Source organism: Chionomys nivalis, chromosome 2 (assembly GCF_950005125.1).
Source record: "Chionomys nivalis chromosome 2, mChiNiv1.1, whole genome shotgun sequence".
NCBI lineage: Eukaryota > Metazoa > Chordata > Mammalia > Rodentia > Cricetidae > Chionomys > Chionomys nivalis.
The window spans coordinates 57,314,273-57,334,856 of NC_080087.1; the positions used below are offsets into that span (position 1 = coordinate 57,314,273).

The following is a 20,584-nucleotide window of genomic DNA, read 5'->3' on the forward strand; positions in this document are numbered from 1 at the left end:
TGATCCTGGCCACTCTCTTGGCTCTTACCCACCAACATTCTTCTTTTCTAGCACGCATTTATCCTGCTTTTGAAGTAACACTTTCTCTGATAGCTGCTACTGAATCTACTCTAGCACAAGGTTTCTGTTACATGAACAAGTAAAATTTCTAGGAAAAAAATGCTGTTTACACATATTAGTTTAAGTGGCTGTTTGTGCCTCACACTATTTTTGTTTTGTTTTGCTTTAATTTGGGGGAGAGGGTTTGGGGTTTATTTTGGGTTTTAGGGTTTTTTGGTTTTGTTTGTTTGTGTTTGCTTTTTGAGACAGGGTTTCTCTGTGTAACAGCCCTAGCTGTCCTGGAACTCACTTTGTAGACCAGGCTGGCCTCAAACTCACAGAAATCAGCCTGCCTCTGCCTCCCAAGTCCTAGGATTAAAGGTGTGCACCACCACTGCCTGGCTACCTCACACACTTTATCAATGAGGATCCATACACTGTCTGAAAAAAGACAGAACATAAATATTTTAGACTTTCAAGACCATTAGTCTGCTTCAAGAACTCAACTCTGTTGCTATAGTGTGAAAAGAGCTACAGGCAACATACAAAGAAATAAACATGAAGCTTTTCAATAAAGCTTTATTCACAAAAGCAGATAACAGTCTAGATTTGGCTACTGCTTCTATATGCTGACCTGGATACAGATATCAAGTTTCTGTAAAATATTACAGTGTAGAGGCCAAGAGAGACACATCTAACTGTAAAGAACAGTCTGTGCAGATCCTGGCAACTGCTTTGACAATTTTACCAGTATACATACTTTAGAAGAATTATCTAAATTGTGTCAGATGGTCAACAGGGAGTTTCAAATTACAGACTTTAAAGATTACTATGTTAATTATCTTTTTATCTAAGAGCACTAAGTGTCAATATGGTCCCTTGTGTTTGCATGCTACACCAAACACATCCTGCTTTTATTTGGAGGCAGGGAGAGGGGATCTAAGTTTTAAACAAATTCTCAAAGCCTCAGGTAAACAGAAGAATAGTAATAAGTGGTTCATAAAATATTAATGAACTAATTACTAATCACATCTTAAATGTACAATCCTCATGGTCCATCCTTCCCATACACCCCCTCTATGATCAATGCCCTTTGGCTTTTCCTAGTAATTTTTGACTTTCAAGTCTCAGTGTAAGTATCATATGCTCTTTGGGGAACCCTGACATGTGCCACTTTCTCTGCTCAAGCTGCTCATTCGGGTCAAGGCCTCTTTGCCATGTACTTCAGCATCCCGTACTTAATTCAATTACAGAAGTGCTCACATGACATGATAAGAATGTTACTGCCTGAAATGTTTAATCAGATTCAATTCAACCACCACCAATTACATTACTGTAATATCTCTATTTATAAGTTATTCATTTTGACTGGTGGTGTGAAATCTTAAAAGTAATTTGCTCAGGAAATTTCATGAAGGCTGTAATTCCTACATTATCATATGTCCAAAAATACATATCTGTAGGGTTTTTGATTTAAGTGGCTCTGAAATGTAGCAGGGATTTATTTATTTTTTCCACTGGCCTATTTGGGACAGAGTCTCACTATGTAGTCCAGGCTAGCCTTGAATACGCAGTCCTACTGCCTCAACTCCTGAGTGCTGGGATGAGAGGAGTATGCCACCTCATCGGGCGTGTGCACAATGACCCAGCTGACAAGATACCATACATATTTTAATTAGTTCATTTTATGCGTATGGGTGTTTTGCCTGAATGTATGTCTGTGCCCCACGTCTGCACATATCTGTGCAGTGTCCTCAAAAGAGAGAATTCCAGATGGGTATGGGTGCTGGGAATTGAACCTGGGTCCCTGCCAGCTCACTTTTCTTCTGATCTTACATTCAATTCATCTCCTTCACCTTATTAGTAAAATGAATTTTAAATTTCTCTTAAAATATTAAAAACTGCATCTTCTCTCGTTGTCTGAGTCAGTGCACTCATCGTGCACTCTGAGCAACTAGTCAGGTCTTTCCTTCCTGCTCGTGGGTCTTCCTTCCTATATGTCTTTGTTTATAAAAATAAAGAAGTGTGTGTGTGTGTGTGTGTGAGAGAGAGAGAGAGAGAGAGAGAGAGAGAGAGAGAGAGGACACACATGCCACAGTGCATGTGGAGGTCAGAGCACAGCTGTGTGCTCACTTCTCTCCTTCCAGATTCCCACGGTTCTGGGGACTGAACTCAGGTCCCTGGCCTGAAGTGCCTTTAGCCCCCAAGTCATCCTTCCATAGCCTTTTGATGGAGTCCTCCAAGAAGCATGTGTTAGTGTTGGAAGGTCAGCCTTTAGGAGGTGGCTGTGTCATGAGGACACTGTCCTCATGGATAGATTGATGCTCTCATCACGAAAGGAGGCTGCTGTGGAGTGTGCCCTTCACATTTGTCTCGTCTCTGCCATGAGTGGATACCACATGAGGGCTCACTAGATCCACATCTGGTGGTTTCTGTGATAACAGAATTCATGACCTCCAGAGCTTCAAGAATAAATCCATCTTCTTTACAAACCCCCAATTGCTGACATTGTTCTAGCATCACCAACTGGACAGACACAGGCCACATTTACTTGTATGGTGGTCATGCTCAATACTTCAATTTGAATATCAGAGTCCTGTCCAGATCTGCTGAGTTCCTAAGAAAGAGGGACAAATCTGGTCTGTCTAATTTTTTTTCCATGAGAGTAATAATATATGTTCATTTCAGAAATTCCATTTCATTTCATTTTTGGTGAAATGAGATTTCATCAAAATCTGAAATTTCATTTCAGAAATCTCTAAAAGAGGAAATCCACTTAAAATCCCATCATTCAGGCACTGATGTGGGATTCCCCTCTGTATGCGGTGAATACCATTGGTTAACAAAGAAGCTGTCTTGGCCTGTGATAGGGCAAAAGAGCAGAGCTAGGCAGGGAAAACTAAACTGAATGCTGGGAGAAAGGAGGCAAAGTCAGAAAGATGCCATGGAGACACCAGAGGAGAAAGACGCAAGCAGGAAGCAGGAACTTTACCAGTAGGCCATGAGCTTCATGGCAAAATATAAAAGAATAGAAGTGGTTAATTCTAGATGTAAGAGCTAGCTAGCAATACACTTAAGTGATTGGCCAAGCAGTGGTTTAAATAATACAGTTTCTGTGTGATTATTTCGGGAGTCTGGGTGGCAGGGAAATGAAATGCAGCCTCCTACAACAAGGCACAATTTCAACTAACATTTGAGACGCATCTTCCTAGTACTCTTCTGTGCAGAACAATGTTTTCATCCTTCTATGGCAACAGAGTTCTGTGATCAGCAGAACTCTTAGAAAAGCACCCCGCAAATGATCACACTGTATCCCCTCATGTGCGTGTGAACACCATTGATCTAACTGCTCCTCTAAACATGCATGATAACATGGGAACAAAAGCTTTGTGTTCGTCACTGCTTTTAATAGTTTTTATATTTATACTTTTTATGTCTGTGTTAACACATGACTGAGTTCCTGAGCTGGGGGTGGGGATACCTGCCTATAATTAAACACCAAGGTGTTAGGGATGTTGGCTAAGCACAGAAGCCCTGCATACACTTCCAGCAAGAAGTGGGGAAAGGAGCAAGCTGAGTGCTCCCATTCTGAACTGCAAGGGAGAAAGACTGAACGATGCTGGCTTTGAAAGCTCAAAGCCCACCCCTCGTGACATACTTTCTCCAGCAAGGTCACACTTCCTTAACCTACCCAAACAGCTCCACCAACTGGGGACCAAGTATTCAAACAGCGGAGCCTATGTGGGATATTCTCGTTCAAACCACCACATTCTACTCCCTGGCCTCCACAGACTCACGACCATACTATAATAAAAACATATTTAGTCCAATCCGTAAGTCCTCATGGTTTCCAATCTCAACACTGTTTAAAAGCCCAAAATCTTTTCTGAGTTTCAAGGCTATCTCTTAACTATAACCCTCTATAAAATAAAAATAAAATTTTATACTTCCGACAATAATATAACACAGAATATACATACCCCATTCCTGGTACCAAATTCTATATTAGTTACTTTTCCATTGTGATAAAACATCACGACCAGGCAACTTACAGAATAAAAAATTTATCTGGGCTTATAATTCTGAAGGTTATATCCACAATGGCAGGAATGGCATGGCAGTAGGCAGGAATAGGATGGCAGTAGGCGGGAATAGCATGGCAGGAGGCAGGAATGGCATGGCAGGAGGCAGGAATAGGATGGCAGTAGGCTGGAGCAGGATGCTGCAGGCTCACACCTCAAACCACAAGCACAAAACAGAACACACACTAGCAGCAGGCTTCAAGGTTTTAGTGACTTCCTCCAACAAGGCAACACCCAAGCAATGTTGCGAGCAGTGCTACCAGCTGAGGACCAAGGATTCAAATGCCTGAGACTAGAGACCATCTCATTCATATTAGTAATGTCTTTGGCTGAACATTAAATTATAAAACTGCCAAGTATACATAACTTAATAAAGAATAAGTCACACAAAACTGGGACATAGAGAAGCATTCGGAATAGCCAGGATGAAAACGACCCTCTGGACACCAGTGGATCGCAGGAGAGCCCAGCCTAGAGTCTAGATGAGTCACTTCTCAAGGGAGGAAACAGGCCTGGAGTACAAGCTGATCTTTGTAGATTCCTCATGACTTAAAAACAACCCTCCAAAGGATCAAACTTAACTGCAGGAAATGTATCCACTGCCTACTTACAGATATTATTGGAATCTCATCTTGGCACAGCCAAGAGAAATACATAGCAGAAATCCACTTTAAAACACACAGCGTGACCACTCCTCTTGTGCCCTCTCCATGATCCCAAGTTCCTCCAAGTTCCAAAACGACTTGAACTCCACCCTAGGTATGACTGGTGAGGGTATGATTGATGACTATCATCTGTAAATAGGCAAGATGTCATTCAGTTAAGTCTGAAGCCATCTTTACTTACAAAAGAATCTTCATATATACTCACTGCCCTACTCTGCTTTCTGTTGCTTTGATAAAACAGTGTTCAAAGGCATCTTAGGGAAGGAAAAGGTTTATTTGGCTTTCATGAAGGGAACTCAAGGCAGGAGCCTGGAGGGAAAAACTGAACAGAGACCAAGGAATGCATTTACTGAATTGCTTCCCAAGCTAGCTTTCTTATGCAGCCCAGGCCCCACCTGCCTAGGGACAGGGCTAACTACTGCAGAATTAGCAATTAAGACAAGTATGTCCCCACAGGTATGTCCCCACAGGTATGTCCCCACAGGCATATTCCCAGTAAATCTGATGGAGGTCGTGCTTCCACGAGTTTCCCTCACCCCAGTGACTCTAGTCTGTGTCAGGCTGACCCAAGAGTAAGACCCAGCGGACACAGACCCGGCTCTAGTGTTGCCACTGAACTCAGCCCTGTTACATGTAAGAAATCCTTTGAATGAAGTCGACATTTTAGATATTTTCTAATGCAATCGTTACTTTCTTGGGCATGTCAGTTCGCGCTCAATTTGAAATTATGGATTATTCATCTCTGGTGTTCTTCTCTCTTCAGAAAAATTAAGAGCAGAAAAGGGAGTGAAAATGACATTTAATTCAGCCAGTTTAGCTGGCTATTGATGGTGCTGTATATCGAATTATGATAAATTACTGACCAAAAGAAGGAAAAAAGATTTATGCTCTCCCTCCTCCCCCCAAAAGAGTATATAGATGAAGGTCTGTGAGTCTTCTCTTTCTATAGCTTGCCATATGAAGATACTATTTTGGGCATCTATTTTTTCCATTTCTTGTTTGTGTTTTGGTCTCTTTGTAGGGTACATACTTTGGAGTATGGAGGAAATCTACCTCTCCCCATGTGTGAAGCATGAATACCAAAGGAGACATTATCGACAGTCTGGGGCCTCTGGAAACGTTTTCCTCACATCTAAAAATACCTCAGAGAAATTCAAATCCACGGGAAACAAAAATTGGTCAGGGAAACAGATGTTTGAATTCTTCTGAGTTAGTGCAGGCACCAACAATAACCCAGCTAAAGTGTGTGTCAAAGGGATTGTCTGACTGTGTGCTTAGAGTATTTGAAGGCAATCCCACTCCTTCTTAGGAAGATTTTTTTGAAGTTTAGTTTTTGTTAAATAAAACTTTATTCTTTTTCAGATATGGTGATAAGAACTGAGAACATTTAAATACCTAAAATTAGATAAATTACATTTGGCACATAATTGTGCTTCATTTAGGAACAATATCCTTTAAAGTATTTGTGTACATTTTACATTCTCGAGTAGATTATAAAGACCTGGAGATAAAAATCCCCTATTTTGTAATTCTATTACTTACTGTGACTAGTGTGGCACTTTGCACATAGTAGGCTTTCAGGAAATGTGGGTAGACTATAGAATTAGTGAATAATCATGTAGAAATTACTTAAAATTAACAGTAAAAAAGGAGGCTATTTTATTCTTAATGATATTGTAATGAAGACTATTTTAAACTCTATGCAGCAATGATACACACAAATATTTAAACTATTTATGTACCTCAACTTGACATAATTTCATGATAACTTGATGGCAATCACATTTAAATATATTAGAATATTTTTGTAATAATAGTGTTCTAGAATAGCAACTTTAATAACTAGGAAAACATGTTAATAATGGCCATTAGCCTGAAGGAAACAAAGAACACCATGTATAAGCTTAAACATTCTGCTATAATATTTATGAGCAAACCTTAAATTAAGATTTATAAAATGTAAACTATCAAATGTTTCAGCTAGGAAATAATTTGGACTATATTTGTCATTTTTCCCATGTACACATGGGAAATACTGTTTTTAAAAGGTATCTTTCTGGTCTTGTCTCGGACATCACTGTCTAAATATGGAGATGAATTCTGCTTGATGCAAGACCAAGGTGCTGCCACAGAATCACTCAGCGATCATCTACATGTCTCAAGCAATGGATGAACAAATGATTTCCCCTTACCTTCAGGACAGCTATAAATGGTACAAAGTTAGCCCTCTGGAGTCCATTTTTGTAGAGATCTGAAACAAACAAATGCATAAGCTTTTTATTTAGCTTCAATCATAATGATACTTTATCTTTTAGGTTGGCAAATGAAACTTTCTACTGACTAAGAAAGCACAAGAAAACTGACCAAAATTATTTTTATTCAGACAGGACCAAGACTCTGACTACATTTTTAATAGAAGAAAAGTAAGCGGTTACAGAAAGGAAATCAGAAGCATCCCAGCTCCTGGCTTTACATGGGAGGAAGAGACAATGAAAAAGCAAAGTCACGCCTTCCAGAGTCCTGAGTCAAAACATCCATGTAAGAAGAGACTCAGAGCTGGGTGTGGTAGTGATGGAGGAAGGTCATTGGTTAATTAATAAAGAAACTGCTTGGTCTCATAGGTTAGAACATAGGTGGGTGGAGTAAACAGAACAGAATGCTGGGAGGAAGAGGAAGTGAGCTCAGATACAGGGCAGCTCCTCTCAGAGCCAGACGTGATGCAGCCAGCTGCCAGGTCAGACATGCTGAATCTTTCCTGGTAAGTGCACCTAGTGGTGCTATGCAGATTATTAGAAATGGGCTAAATTAATACGTGAGAATTAGCCTAGAAGAGGCTAGATATAATGGGCCAGGCAGTATTTAAAAGAATACAGTTTGTGTGTTGTTATTTCGGGGCATAAGCTAGCCAGGCGGCCGGGAGCTGGGTGGCAGGAACGCAGCCCGCAGCTCCATATAACATGGTAGTGATGCCTCTGATCCCAGCACTCTTGATCTCTGAGTTCAAGGCCAGCCTGGTCTACCTATAGAGTTCCAGTACAGCCAGGACTGTATAGAGAAACCCTGTCTCTAAAAACAAAAAGAAAGAGGAGGAGGAGGTGACACATCTCAAAGTCCTTAGCCCTTGGACATAGAAGATTGTATCAGAAAGGAAATCATCTTTTCTGGTCCTGTAAATTCTCAGTAATTAATTAAAAGTCATGTAAAATTAACCCTTTCAGGAAAAAAAAACACTGATAGACAAAACTGCTCCTGAATGTGTCCTAAGGTCACATATTTGATTAAAAGGTAAGGAAAGGCCACTGTAATGAATTGTCTAAAAATCCAAGTACTCTTTTTAATAAGCTAAAATGCAAGGTGATTATATCAAAGGTAGTATTTTCTTCCTTACATGATTTACAACATACGTGTCACAGTGAATGTATGCTTACACAAAATACAGATTCATGAATATACTTATTTTCAAAAGTAAACAAAAAGAAAATAGCAATAGATTTAAAGAATTTTAATTTTTTATTTTTTTAATTTTTTAATTTTTCCATGATATTTATTGAGTTTCTACATTTTTCTCTGCTCCTCCTTGCCTCTCCCCTCCCCTCTTCAACCCTTTCCCAAGGTCCCCATGCTCCCAATTTACTCAGGAGATCTTGTCTTTCTTTACTTTCTACTTCCCATGTAGATTATATCTATGTAAGTCTCTCTTAGTGTCTAAGTTCTCTGGGATTGTGGTTTGTAGGCTGGTTTCTCTTTGCTTTATGTTTAAAAACCACCTATGAGTGAGTACATGTGATAGTTGTCTTTCTGTGTCTGGGTTACCTCGCTCAAAATAATGTTTCCTATAGACTTTAAGGATTTTATATTTTTCTTTTAAGTAGGCTTTTGCCAAACAGAGTGGCACACATATGTAACTTCAGTACTCAGGGTGACACACATATGTAACTGCGGTACTCAGGATGGCACACAAATGTAACCGCGGTGCTCAGGATGGCACACAAATATAACCACAGTACTCAAGATGGCACACATATGTAACCGCAGTGCTCAGGATGGCACACATATGTAACCACAGTACTCAGGATGGCACACATATGTAACCGCAGTGCTCAGGATGTCACACATATGTAGCCACAGTACTCAGGATGGCACACATATGTAACCGCAGTGCTCAGGATGGCACACATATGTAACCGCGGTGCTCAGGATGGCACACATATGCAACCGCGGTGCTCAGGGTGGCACACATATGTAACCACGGTGCTCAGGGTGGCACACATTTGTAACCGCGGTGCTCAGGGTGGCACACATATGTAACCGCGGTGCTCAGGGTGGCACACATATGTAACCGCGGTGCTCAGGGTGGCACACATTTGTAACCGCGGTGCTCAGGGTGGCACACATATGTAACTGTAGGACCTTAAAAATATTTTTAAGGGAAACCTCTGGAAAAAATTTCCAAGAGTTTGAAATTTTATTGCATCAACCAACTGCCTTTTATAGACATTCTATAAAGCTCATGAATTTTTAAAACTATAAAAATAGAAACAGTAAAAAGGTTTCCTCAATAGTAAATACACAAATTAGATCACACTATATCTTGTTTTTTTTTAATATAACATTATAGTATCTTTTCTATATTTCCTTGTTTAGAGAAAATTTTATAACTGTGATAGATTTCAACTGCTATATTTTATGAAAATAAAATGATTATTAGAAAACATTTATTCTCCTTAGAAGTACTCATCGTGGCATCATTATAGTAAAGGAAGAGTTTGCATGTGGTCTGTGGCAATTAAGAAGTTTCAGTTAAGATAATGCTGGCCTGGCTCTGAGGATCCTAAGCTTCAACATGAGATCTTTTCTTTGCTATAATCCTTACCTCCGTTGAGTAAAATAGGTAAAATTTGAGAAATGGGTTTAAAATCAAATATTCCCACAGTTCTCACCAACTGCAAAAGCTGCTGGAGAAGCTGCATTAAAATGTGGTGGGGCCTGGGTTTGTGTGGTGGTAACGTGTTTTCCTGGCATGCATGAGGCCCAGGTTGAACCTCCAGACCTTCATTTGTAACATCCCCAACCCTGAAGCAATCCAGATGTTTAGCATTCGGTAAATAGATAACAAATCATGCATATCTGCACAATGAAATACTATTCTGCAATAAAAAAGATAAACTAAGTGTACAATAGGCACTCAAAAGAAACCAGACCCGAAACAATGTATACTGGGCAGTTCCTTGATATAAGGCTAGAGAAAAGAAAAGCCCGTCAACAGCAACCAAAGCAACTCATTGTGGCTGCCTGAGCAAAGACCAAGGATCCGCAGTGAGCAATGGCGAAAGAAGGCGGGGCCGACAGTGAGTGATGAGGAAAGAAGGTGGGGCCAACAGTGAGTGATGAGGAAAGAAGGCGGGGCCGACAGTGAGTGATGAGGAAGGAAGGCCGGGGCGATAGTGAGTGATGAGGAAAGAAGGCGGGGCCGACAGTGAGTGATGTCAAAAGAAGGTGGGGCAACAGTGAGTGATGTCAAAAGAAGGTGGGCAACAGTGAGTGATGTCAAAAGAAGGTGGGGCCAACAGTGAGTGATGAGGAAAGAAGGTGGGGCCAACAGTGAGTGATGAGGAAAGAAGGCAGGGCCGACAGTGAGTGATGAGGAAAGAAGGCGGGGCCGACAGTGAGTGATGTCAAAAGAAGGTGGGGCTAACAGTGAGTTATGAGGAAAGAAGGCGGGGCCAACAGTGAGTGATGACAAAAGAAGGTGGGGCCAACAGTGAGTTATGACAAAAGAAGGCGGGGCCAACAGTGAGTGATGAGGAAAGAAGGCGGGGCCGACAGTGAGTGATGTCAAAAGAAGGTGGGGCTAACAGTGAGTGATGAGGAAAGAAGGCGGGGCCAACAGTGAGTGATGTGGGGAAAGAAGGCGGGGCCAACAGTGAGTGATGACAAAAGAAGGTGATGCCAACAGTGAGTGAAGACAAAAGGACACAGGAAACTTGGGGAAAAGCAGAACTATTTACTACATGGTTGTGGTGATGATTTAAACAATGAATTTTTAATTTTTTGAATATATGAGTACTGTATTTAAATGACCACCATAGACTGACAGTTCTTAAAATGTGTCATTTCTATTATATATTAGATATCCTTTTATAAAAACATATCAGGAGTAGTGAATATCTATAAGCGCAACAGTCTAGAACAAAGCCAAGGTGTTATTTTAAAGCTGTTTTTGTTTTGCTGTTGTTGTTGGTTGTTTTGTTTGTTGGTTGTTTTGAGACAGAGTCTAACTATGCAGTCCTAGCTGGCCATTCTGGAACTCACCATGCAGACCAACTTGGTCTGAGAGAACTGCCTACCTTTGCCTGAGTAGTGCTGAGATTAAAGGTGTGTACGGCCACACCTGTCCTATCCTTTTTAATGCTATAGGAGACTAACAATCATGCACTTTGGGAGTTCTGAGATCAATGAAATCAGTGAAAGCTTACTTGCTGTTGAATAAAAGATTTCCTAGAGGGATTTCCAGGTGTCCCCGGGGATGTCCCCAGCTAGGACCCTGGGCAGTGGAGGAGAGGGTGCATGAACTGGCCTTGTCCCGTAGTCAGACTGACGACTATCTTGAATATCACCATAGAACCTTCATCTGGTGACAGATGGAGACAGAGACCCACATCAGAGCACTGGACTGAGCTCCCAAGGTCCAGTTGAAGAGCAGAAGGAGGGAGAAGATGAGCAAGGAAGTCAGGACCGTGAGGGGTTGGTCCACTCACTGAGACAGTGTGCCTGAGCTAAAGGGAGCTCACCAAAGCCAGCTGGACTAGGACTGAATGAGCATGGGATCAAACTGGACCCTCTGAATGTGGTTGACAATTGGGGCAGACTGAGGGGCCAATGATAATGGCACTGGGATTTGTCTCTACTGCATGTACTGGCTTTTTGGGATTCTAGTCTATTTGGATGCACACCTTCCTAAGCCTCGGACTTCCCACAGGGCAGGGTACCCTGCCCTCTCTTAGAACTGGAGGGGGAGGGAGAGTGGGGGGAGCGGGAAGGAAATGGGAGAAGGGGAAGAAGTGGGAATTTTGAATGGTATTATTTATAAAGCAATAAAAAATAAATTAAAAAAAAGATTTTCACTCGTCAGCAAAGCTAAAGGAGAATGGCAGGAGCTAAGCCTTACAGACTGAATGTTTCAAAGGGTTAAATTTTTAAAACTCAGCTTTTATAAAGACATGTGATTCAAACATTATGTTCTGAGGGCATTTTCTAAACATAATCCCAAGCAGAAATCCATTGGCTTGAAAATCTTTAGGTTTTTATGCAATGGAAAAGGGGCTGTAGTTATTAAATTGAAGTTCCTCTGCAATTCAAATATTATGCTAATTACAATACAATAGCTCTACCTCCTGAAATATTATTTAGCTACAAAGGGTTTCACACATAGCTTTAACTTCCTTAGATGTAAAGATTTCATATTATACTTATATCATAGGTTGCCATGGTTTACTAAATACCAGTTAAAAATTCACCATCTTGCCTGTGATTTTTGAAATGATTTCTGAACAGAGCCAAATGAACACTTGGTTGTATAAGATCAAGGCCTGGGATTGCGGGCCACTCATTTGGTGGAGAATGGTAGTATGAGGACTCTGTGCAGAGCGAAGACCTGTAATAACACTCGAAGTAATGACAAGCACATCGAGGCTGCGGAGACGCATGTGGATAGCAGATCTTTTCCTTAAAATTCAAGTTTCAAAACCAAGAGGGTGAAAATTCCTGTTCATACATGTGCAAACTGGTTTAGAGGAAGAAAAGCACATAACAAAGGTAATTCAAAGGAATTTTCCTATAAAATAAGAATAAAATATTTACATGGCTGTCTGGGGCCAAACTGACTTATCCTTCTAAAATATTATTTTATCATAGAATTTTTTAAGGGCACCTTTAGACCATTTAAGCAGCAACAGCAATTCAGCTTTTCTCTTTCGTTAAATAATGAAAATAAATAAATAGAAAATGTTTTATTAGTTTATTAGAAACTGCAGCCCATCAGGGCAAGGACGGTGTGGCAGACCAAATGAACTCCCAGCACGGCAGCTGATGATCAGGGAGACAGCACCCAAGCTCCAAGATTGCCCTTTTATGTTAGCTGGGCCCCAAGCTTTAGGATGCTGCTACCCAAATTGAGGAAGGTCTTTTCCTTTAGTTAATTATCTCTGGAAATGCCTTTACCGACAAACTCAAGAGATGTGCTACACTGATCTATAGGTGCGTCTCGGCCAATCAAGCTGAGAATGGAGATGAGATGTGGTTTGGAAATCTCAGGTTCAGGCAGGATTTGTACGCAGAACTTGGAGCTATCCCAGTCTAGTTCCCTGTGGGGCAGAGCTCCACACCTCAAACTCTCTAATCTGATTCTTCAGTCTATAAAATCCATGGGTTTGTCATCAGAACCCAAGACGCCAATACAGCAATCATCCCGGGCCCTGAAGCCCACACTGGGCCCTCCTCTAACTTCTCTCCCTTGGGAGTCTGTCTGCTTTTTTTCATTCTCCAGAAACATCAGATAATTGGGTTGACTACTGTGCCCAGAGTTCCTGACTGTCATCTCGAAGGAGGTCACTGAGCTAGGAGCTTGCTTAGCTCAAAAAGGGGGTCAACTAGACAAATGCCAACCACTTGTACTTCCTGTCACTGAGCTGTCCAGTCCTGTTTCACGGTTTTTAGTCATTTATTTGGGCTGGTTTACAGATTTTGCTCTGAGAAGCATTCTTCAATTTTTTTTTCTTTTCTAATAATTTAGGAAGTAAAAGGCACAGGTTAAATCCTAGAAGCAAGCTGGCTTCTATCTACAATCCTGCATCTGGAAGGCTGAGGCAGAAGATCTCAAGTTTGAAGCTAACCTGGGCCACACAAAATGAGGACATTGTCACTCAGTGTGGCTAACTCTTCTCGGCAGGGGTCAGAATTCCCTTCTTGCCCAATCCCCTGAGTGATCTGCCTCACTTCACACAATTTTCTTCAGTGAAGTCCATCCCGCACTGGCTCTCCCAGGGACTGACATTCTCCACTCCTCTGTTCTCCGCGGTCTGGTCTGATATTCTGCCAAATAGCACCCATTTCACCACACGGCTTGATGTCTCCACTTCGGTGCCTCTAAGACTAATATGAATGGATGTAATTGTAATATCTTCTTACTTCATTAGCTGTCTTTATTTCAGATGATCGTTCAGTAAATGAGTTTTCAGCTCAATCTGTTGCCTTTTTTTAATCTTAAATCTTTTTCAGTCTACATTTTCCTGATTTTCTTTCCCTTGAGACAGACTCTTGCTATGGAGCCCATAGTGGCCTTAAATTTAGCATCCTCCTGACTCATCGTGCCTGGTGTTGGGATTACAGGCAGGGACCACCAAGGCCAACTTCTGACTTTCAAGGAAAATGAAACTGAAATTTCCTGAACCATACTTCTCTTTGTTCTAGTCACTCATCTATTTTTTAAAAGCTGCTGTTCTTTTGCCTTTAACCATATTTAATGCTGTAGTATCTGTCATTGTTCTAATGCTAGGGTGTTTTCTGTTTATGAAGACCATGTGTATGCTCAGGACATCTCTGCAATTTAGATAGTGTTTTTTATGTAGTTCTGGAATTCCAATAAGATATGTGGTTGGGAGCTGGAGAGATGGCTCAGTGGTTAAGAACACTGGCTGCTCTTCCTGAGGTCCTGAGTTCAATTCTCAGCCACCACATGGTGGCTCATAACCATCTATAATGAGATCTGGTGCCCTCTTCTGCCTTGCAGGCATACATGCAGGTAGAATATTATATACACAATAAATAAATCTTAAAATATGTGTGTGTGTATGTGTGTGTGGTTTGCATGGTTCTCCTAATCATCTACCAACATGTTTTTCTCTTTCTGTCTATAATTTAGTTCCACATTAAAAAATGATAGTTGTTGGTCAGGGTGCAGAGAGAGGGTGTCCTGCAATCCTCAGCCATGACTGGAATCTATAACACATCTCAGACCAAAACTAAGGGGCAAGAGCCAGAGCTTGCCTTGTCTTCCAGATCAGCAGGATGGTAGCACTCATGAACTCACTGCAGCTGTGGATGCCTGCACAAGACCTGGATAAGAGCAAGCCATGCAACTACTACTGTCATAGGGGATCACAAGCCATATAACTTCTATCATGGAGTCCTAGGGGTTCACAACCACCTAACTTCTACCGTGGAGTCCTGGAGGTTCACGAGCCAGTACACCTAACTGAAGAGCTATGGATGGGTGATGGCTTCTAAGGTTGAGAGACTCAGTTTTCTTTAAGGGTGTGGCCCCTGGTGAGTTAATCACATTCCAATGGAAGGTCCCATATCCAGCAGGGACTGGAGTCAATGGGCTAGTTAAAAAGAGAAGAAGGGAATCTAGGAAGAGTGGGGATGAGGAGTTGGGTGAACAAGATCAAAATAACCTGCATGAAATTCTCAAAGAATTCATTTATAAAGATGAAAAATGTTATAGCTGTAGACCTTGAAAAGTTCATAACTTCAACAAAAATGCTCCATAGTTTCACTGCTAAATGTAATCCTGTCTTTTGAGGCAATACGCATAGCTCTGATATCATATTACTTGATAACTCTACTTCCGTTTTATGAACTAACTCTACTGGGAAAGGTAGTAGTTTTTCAAATGTGTTCTCAGCCTTTGTCCAATGCCCACTGAGATGCCGTTGTTGTAGTTGCCTTGTTCTGTCGAGCCAGAGTCTCCCTGTTTAGCTCTGAAGAGCCTGGAACTTGCCCTATAGAGCAGGCTGGCCTCAAACTCACAAAGATCCACCTAGTCAGGATATTTTAATGCTACCTAATTCATTTTCATTATATATGAAACAGTACATAGAAAACAAATTTGAGCCAACAAGATGACCTGAGTTCAATTCCTGGGAACCATGTGGTGGAAGGAGAGGCCCAATTCCCCACTAGTTGTTCACAGACCTCCATAAACAGATCACGGCACACACTTGAGTGCACATGCATGCTTGTTCAGACATACACATAAAATTAAAAATTTTTTAATGTTAAAGGAAAAGTTCTGGGGCTGGAAAGATAGCTCAGTGGTTAAGAACACTGGCTCTTAACTGGCTGCTCTTGCAGAGGATTCGGGCTGGGTTCCCAGCACCCACATGGAGGCTCACAACTATCTGTTAACTCCAGTTCCAGGGGATCCACTGGCCTCCAATGGCACCAGGCATGCATGTGGTGTACAGACAGACATACATGCAATCAAATTATTCATATGCATAAAATAATAGATTTTTTTAAGTTTTTAAAAGTCAAAAGCAGAAATTCTAACCTCCTCTGTACCACCCTGGGCTCAGTCTTGGGGCTGCTTCCTTTTCAGTGCTCCAAATTACATTGACAATGAGGAACAACCGCTCAGCTCACACAGTCTACATTCCTTTAACACTGTCTTCCTATTTTTTGAACAGAGTTCTCAAGTTTAATCATTAAGTTAATTTTGAATCTCTAACTAGTTTGATCTACTGAACTGCTAACTCTTTGGGTCACCATCCAATTAATTCTTACTATTTTTTTTCCTGCTGGAATATCGTGAAACTAGAAAAACTTGGAATATTATAAAAACAGAAAAACTTCATTTTAGCACACAAACTATGAGAATTCTGTACATGGTTCATTTTCTAGTTGTTCCCCACAGATCCACTGCCATCACCCTACCCCAGGTTCCTCATTCTGTGCATCCTGACATGTTTGTCCATGTGCTTCTTGCATGGAGAATGGCTCTGCCCTAACAATGTCTCTGGCAAGAGTTCCAGCCTCAGCGCTGCTGCCTGCCAATGCATGCTCTTGGGTAGAACAGTCAGACACTGCTAAATCTCCTCCAAGCCACACAGTCCCCACTAGAGAACCATTGTCTGGGACCAAGACATAGCCACTTCTTGCCTCGAGTCTACAGTCACTTCTGAACAAATCTACCTGGGTCCACCACATTCCTACGCTCCACCCAGAAACCCCTCCTTCAGGTTACAAGAAGGCAGTCTTTCCCACTGGGACCCTGCCAGTCCTGCTTGAGGCAAGCTCCAGGGTCTTACAATAGGGCAGATACTTGAGTTCAAGGCCAACCTGGTCTACAGAACAAGTTCCAGGACAGCCAAGGCTACACAGAGAAACTTGTCTCAAAAAAAAAAAAATTAAAAAATATTTCTAAAAAATTAGCCTATGAAGATGGTTTCTGTCCACCCTGCTAATGGGAGATACTCTAGTGCTTGTGAAAGAGGCTGCCAGTTAACTAGTGTCCAGCTGTTGCAACGCTGCGTGCCTAAGCAGTTAACTTTTGTCTTCTCCAAAGGCGAGCTCCAGCTCAAGTTCTGCACACTTTCTGACAGCCCTGGGACCTTGTTCATGCCTGCAACATCTGTGCTCCAAAGTGTCCCTCGGCCTCTCCTTGTGCCTGTCTGCCTTGCTTTACCACCCAGAACTGCTAGGGTCTTTGAGCTCCTTCAAGACACTGCTCTCCTTTCTAGCCCTGCCAAGCACTACTTTTCCTTCAACAGTATTTGCAACAGAACCTCCTAGATCATTCTAGTGCCTCCCTACTTATGGGCATAGCTTTGTCATTGTGCAAAGACAATCCTGATCACATTGTCAAGTCAGCTAAAGCAGAGGCAAACACCATTTTCACTTAGTTGATCTGGTATTTATGTGTGTATGTGTGTAGTGTTACCTGCATATGAATGGGGGGAGAAATAAATGTGCACCAGAGTACATATATGTGTGGAGGCTGTAGGTCCACATCATGTGTCTTTCTGTATTATTCTTGTCTTAATTAGTGCTCTGTTGCTGTGAAGAGACACCATGACTACAGTAACTCTTTTTTAAAAAAATAATTTATTTTTATTTAATGTGCATTCACGGTTTGGCTGCATGTATGTCTTGTGAAGGCGCTGAATCCCCTGAAACTGGAGTAACAGACAGTTATGAACTGCCATATGGGAGCTAGGAATTGAACCCGGGTCCTCTGGAAGAGCAGTCAGTGCTCTTAACCTCTGAGCCATCTGTCCAGCCCCTCTTATAAAGAAAAACATTTAATTGAGGGTTTGATTACAGTTTCAGAGGTTTAGTCCATTATCGTCATGGCAGGAAGTACAGTGGTGGGCAGCAGACATGGTCCTGGAGCAGTAGCTGAGAGTTTTACATCCTGATCCGCAGGCAGCAGGCAGAGAGAGACTTTGGGTCTGCTGTGGGCATTTGAAACCTCAAAGAGTCCACCCCCCGTGACACACCTCCTCCAGCAAGTCCTTCCCAACAGTCTACCAACACCTCCCACTGTTTTTCTTTTCTCTTCTTTTCTTTTAGACAGTGTCTCATCAGTAATTTCATTTTTTTTTTTAAAGCAAAAGTTCATGAAAGATGAGGAGATAGCTCAGTGGTAGACTGCTTGTTTGATCTCTGTTTTTCCATCCCCAAGACCTGGTCCGTCTGCAAGCCCTGTTGTCTCTGCCTATAATAAAAACAGCAGCTGACCATTTCCTACCACTGCCCCATCCCCTCCCCTAAGCACTGCTGCAAAAGCCTTCTCGGTCCTTACTCCCAGTCTCAAAAACTCATCCACACAATCTATTCTCCGCTGCAACCAGAGATCCTTGAAGAAATATGCACTCACATTCCAAGCCCTCATACTGAGATCTACCTGTGTGCTAGGCACTCTGATAGTGCATAGAGCAAACCCACACACCTCTCACCTGGAAGAGGGCAGACAGTGACCCAAAAACAGAATAAATGCATCAAATAAAGAGAGGCATTAATGCCATGTTATAGACAGAAGTTTCTGTACCACCCAGTCCTGTAGTCATTCAGTCCCAAAGAAACACACAAGACTTTTATTAATTATAAACTGTTTGGCCTATTAGCTCAGGCTTCTTATTAACTAGCTTTTACAACTTAAATTAACTCATAATTCTTGTCTATGTTTAGCCACATGGCTTAGTACCTTTTCTAGTAAGGCATTCTCATTTGACTTCCTCCGTGTCTGGCTGGTGACTGATTCCCTGTCTTTCCTCTTCCCAGAATTCTCTTAATCTGCTTGCCCCACCTATACTTCCTGCCTGGCTACTGGCCAATCAACATTCTATTAAACTAATACAAGTGACAAATCTTTTCAGTGTACAAGAGATTATCCCACAGCATTTTCCCTTTTTCTCTTTTCAAAACAAGAACTCTGAATCTAATCTCCTTTGTTTAGCCTTTTTCCTGACCATTATCCATAACAACTTATAATCAACACTCTAAACAAAGACAAACATCCATAATCTGTTATTTTGGGAATGTGGGTGTAGTTTTCTAGGCTACTTCCTCCTGATTGGGGGTGCTGAAAATCTTATGGAAACCCAAAGAAAATTTAGGATTATGGTCAAGTCCTGACTGGAATATTCTCTGAGGCAGGATATCTCAGCCAGTAGTCTTGAGGATGTTCTGGATGTAAGACTCGGAGGAAACTGCAACAGAGGCACTCTGAGAGATTGGATCATCTGGGCCATCTAAGCGGGAGATGGAGGAGCGGAGCAAAGCAGGGCTGTCACACTTTCACTGGGGAAACCTTCCCGTAACAGAGGGGAGTTGTTATACTCCTAGAACCCGCCTAACTGTAACTTCGCTGGAGAAGCCCTCTCCTGCTGGAGCAGAGCTGTTACACTGGGGAAACCTTTCCCTAGAGCAGGGCTGTAAGCTGCTGTGCTTACTGAGACCTGTGCTATTGCTGGCTCCCAGCTGCCATAATACTCTTCCACACAAGCTGTAACACTCAGTATCCGTTGGCTCCTGACTACCAGGATCCCTTTCCATCTGAGCTTTAATACTTATAAATATGGCTTCCTGCACCTGGTAACAGTTGAGGAAATTGAATTTGGCATCATGAAGAAATTGTGGGGCACTGAGGATTATGACCTGTGTATCACCTACTATAACACTAAAAATCATGACCAAAAATGGAGAAACTAGGCCTTGGCTTGGATGATGACAGCAACAACGAGCAAGCAATAGCCACAGTGAGACCAGGAGACTCTGGCTGCCTGAGTATCCAACGCTGCATGCAGTCTCTGGTACATGCCTGCCAGTGTTGCAATGCCAACGGTTCCCTGCCTTCCTGCCAGAAGATGAAGAGGGTTGTGCAGCACGCCAAAGGCTACAAACGGAAACCAATGGTGGATGGCTCATCTGCAGACAGCTTTTCGCCCTCTGCTGGTACCATGCTAAGCACTGCCAGGAGAACAAAGTCCGGTGCTATTCTGCGTCAATATCAAGCAAAGGCTCCAACAGCAGCAGGTGCAGCACCGGTCCCAACAGGCTCAGCTGCTCCACAGGAGGATGGCCAGCATGCAGGGGACAGGTGTGGCGGGACCGCATGCAGGGAACAGGTGTGGTGGGACAGCATGCAGGGGACAGGTGTGGCAGGACAGCATGCAGGGAACAGGTGTGGCGGGACAGCATGCAGGGAACAGGTGTGGCGGGACAGCATGCAGGGGACAGGTGTGGCGGGACAGCATGCAGGGGACAGGTGTGGCGGGACAGCATGCAGGGGACAGGTGTGGCGGGACAGCATGCAGGGGACAGGTGTGGCGGGACAGCATGCAGGGGACAGGTGTGGCGGGACAGCAGCAGGGGACAGGTGTGGCGGGACAGCAGGAGGTGCAGCATCGGTCCCAACAGGCTCAGATGCTCTGCAGGAGGATGGCCAGCATGCAGAGGAGAGTGTGGCAGGACAGCAGCAGGACCTGCAGTCCCCAACTCCTGCTACTCCACCAT

The 20,584-nt window shown here is 42.5% G+C and overlaps 1 protein-coding gene across 3 annotated transcripts in view; it reads right to left on the reverse strand.

Moving 5' to 3' along the window:
• Afg1l (AFG1 like ATPase) overlaps window positions 1–20,584 on the reverse strand; it is a 176,582-nt gene that overhangs the window by 77,269 nt on the left and 78,729 nt on the right. For all 3 annotated transcript variants that reach the window (XM_057762430.1, XM_057762429.1, XM_057762431.1), the window contains one exon: window positions 6,979–7,037. In XM_057762430.1, coding sequence (XP_057618413.1) covers window positions 6,979–7,037 — 59 coding nt within the window. The remainder of the gene's footprint in view (window positions 1–6,978; window positions 7,038–20,584) is intronic.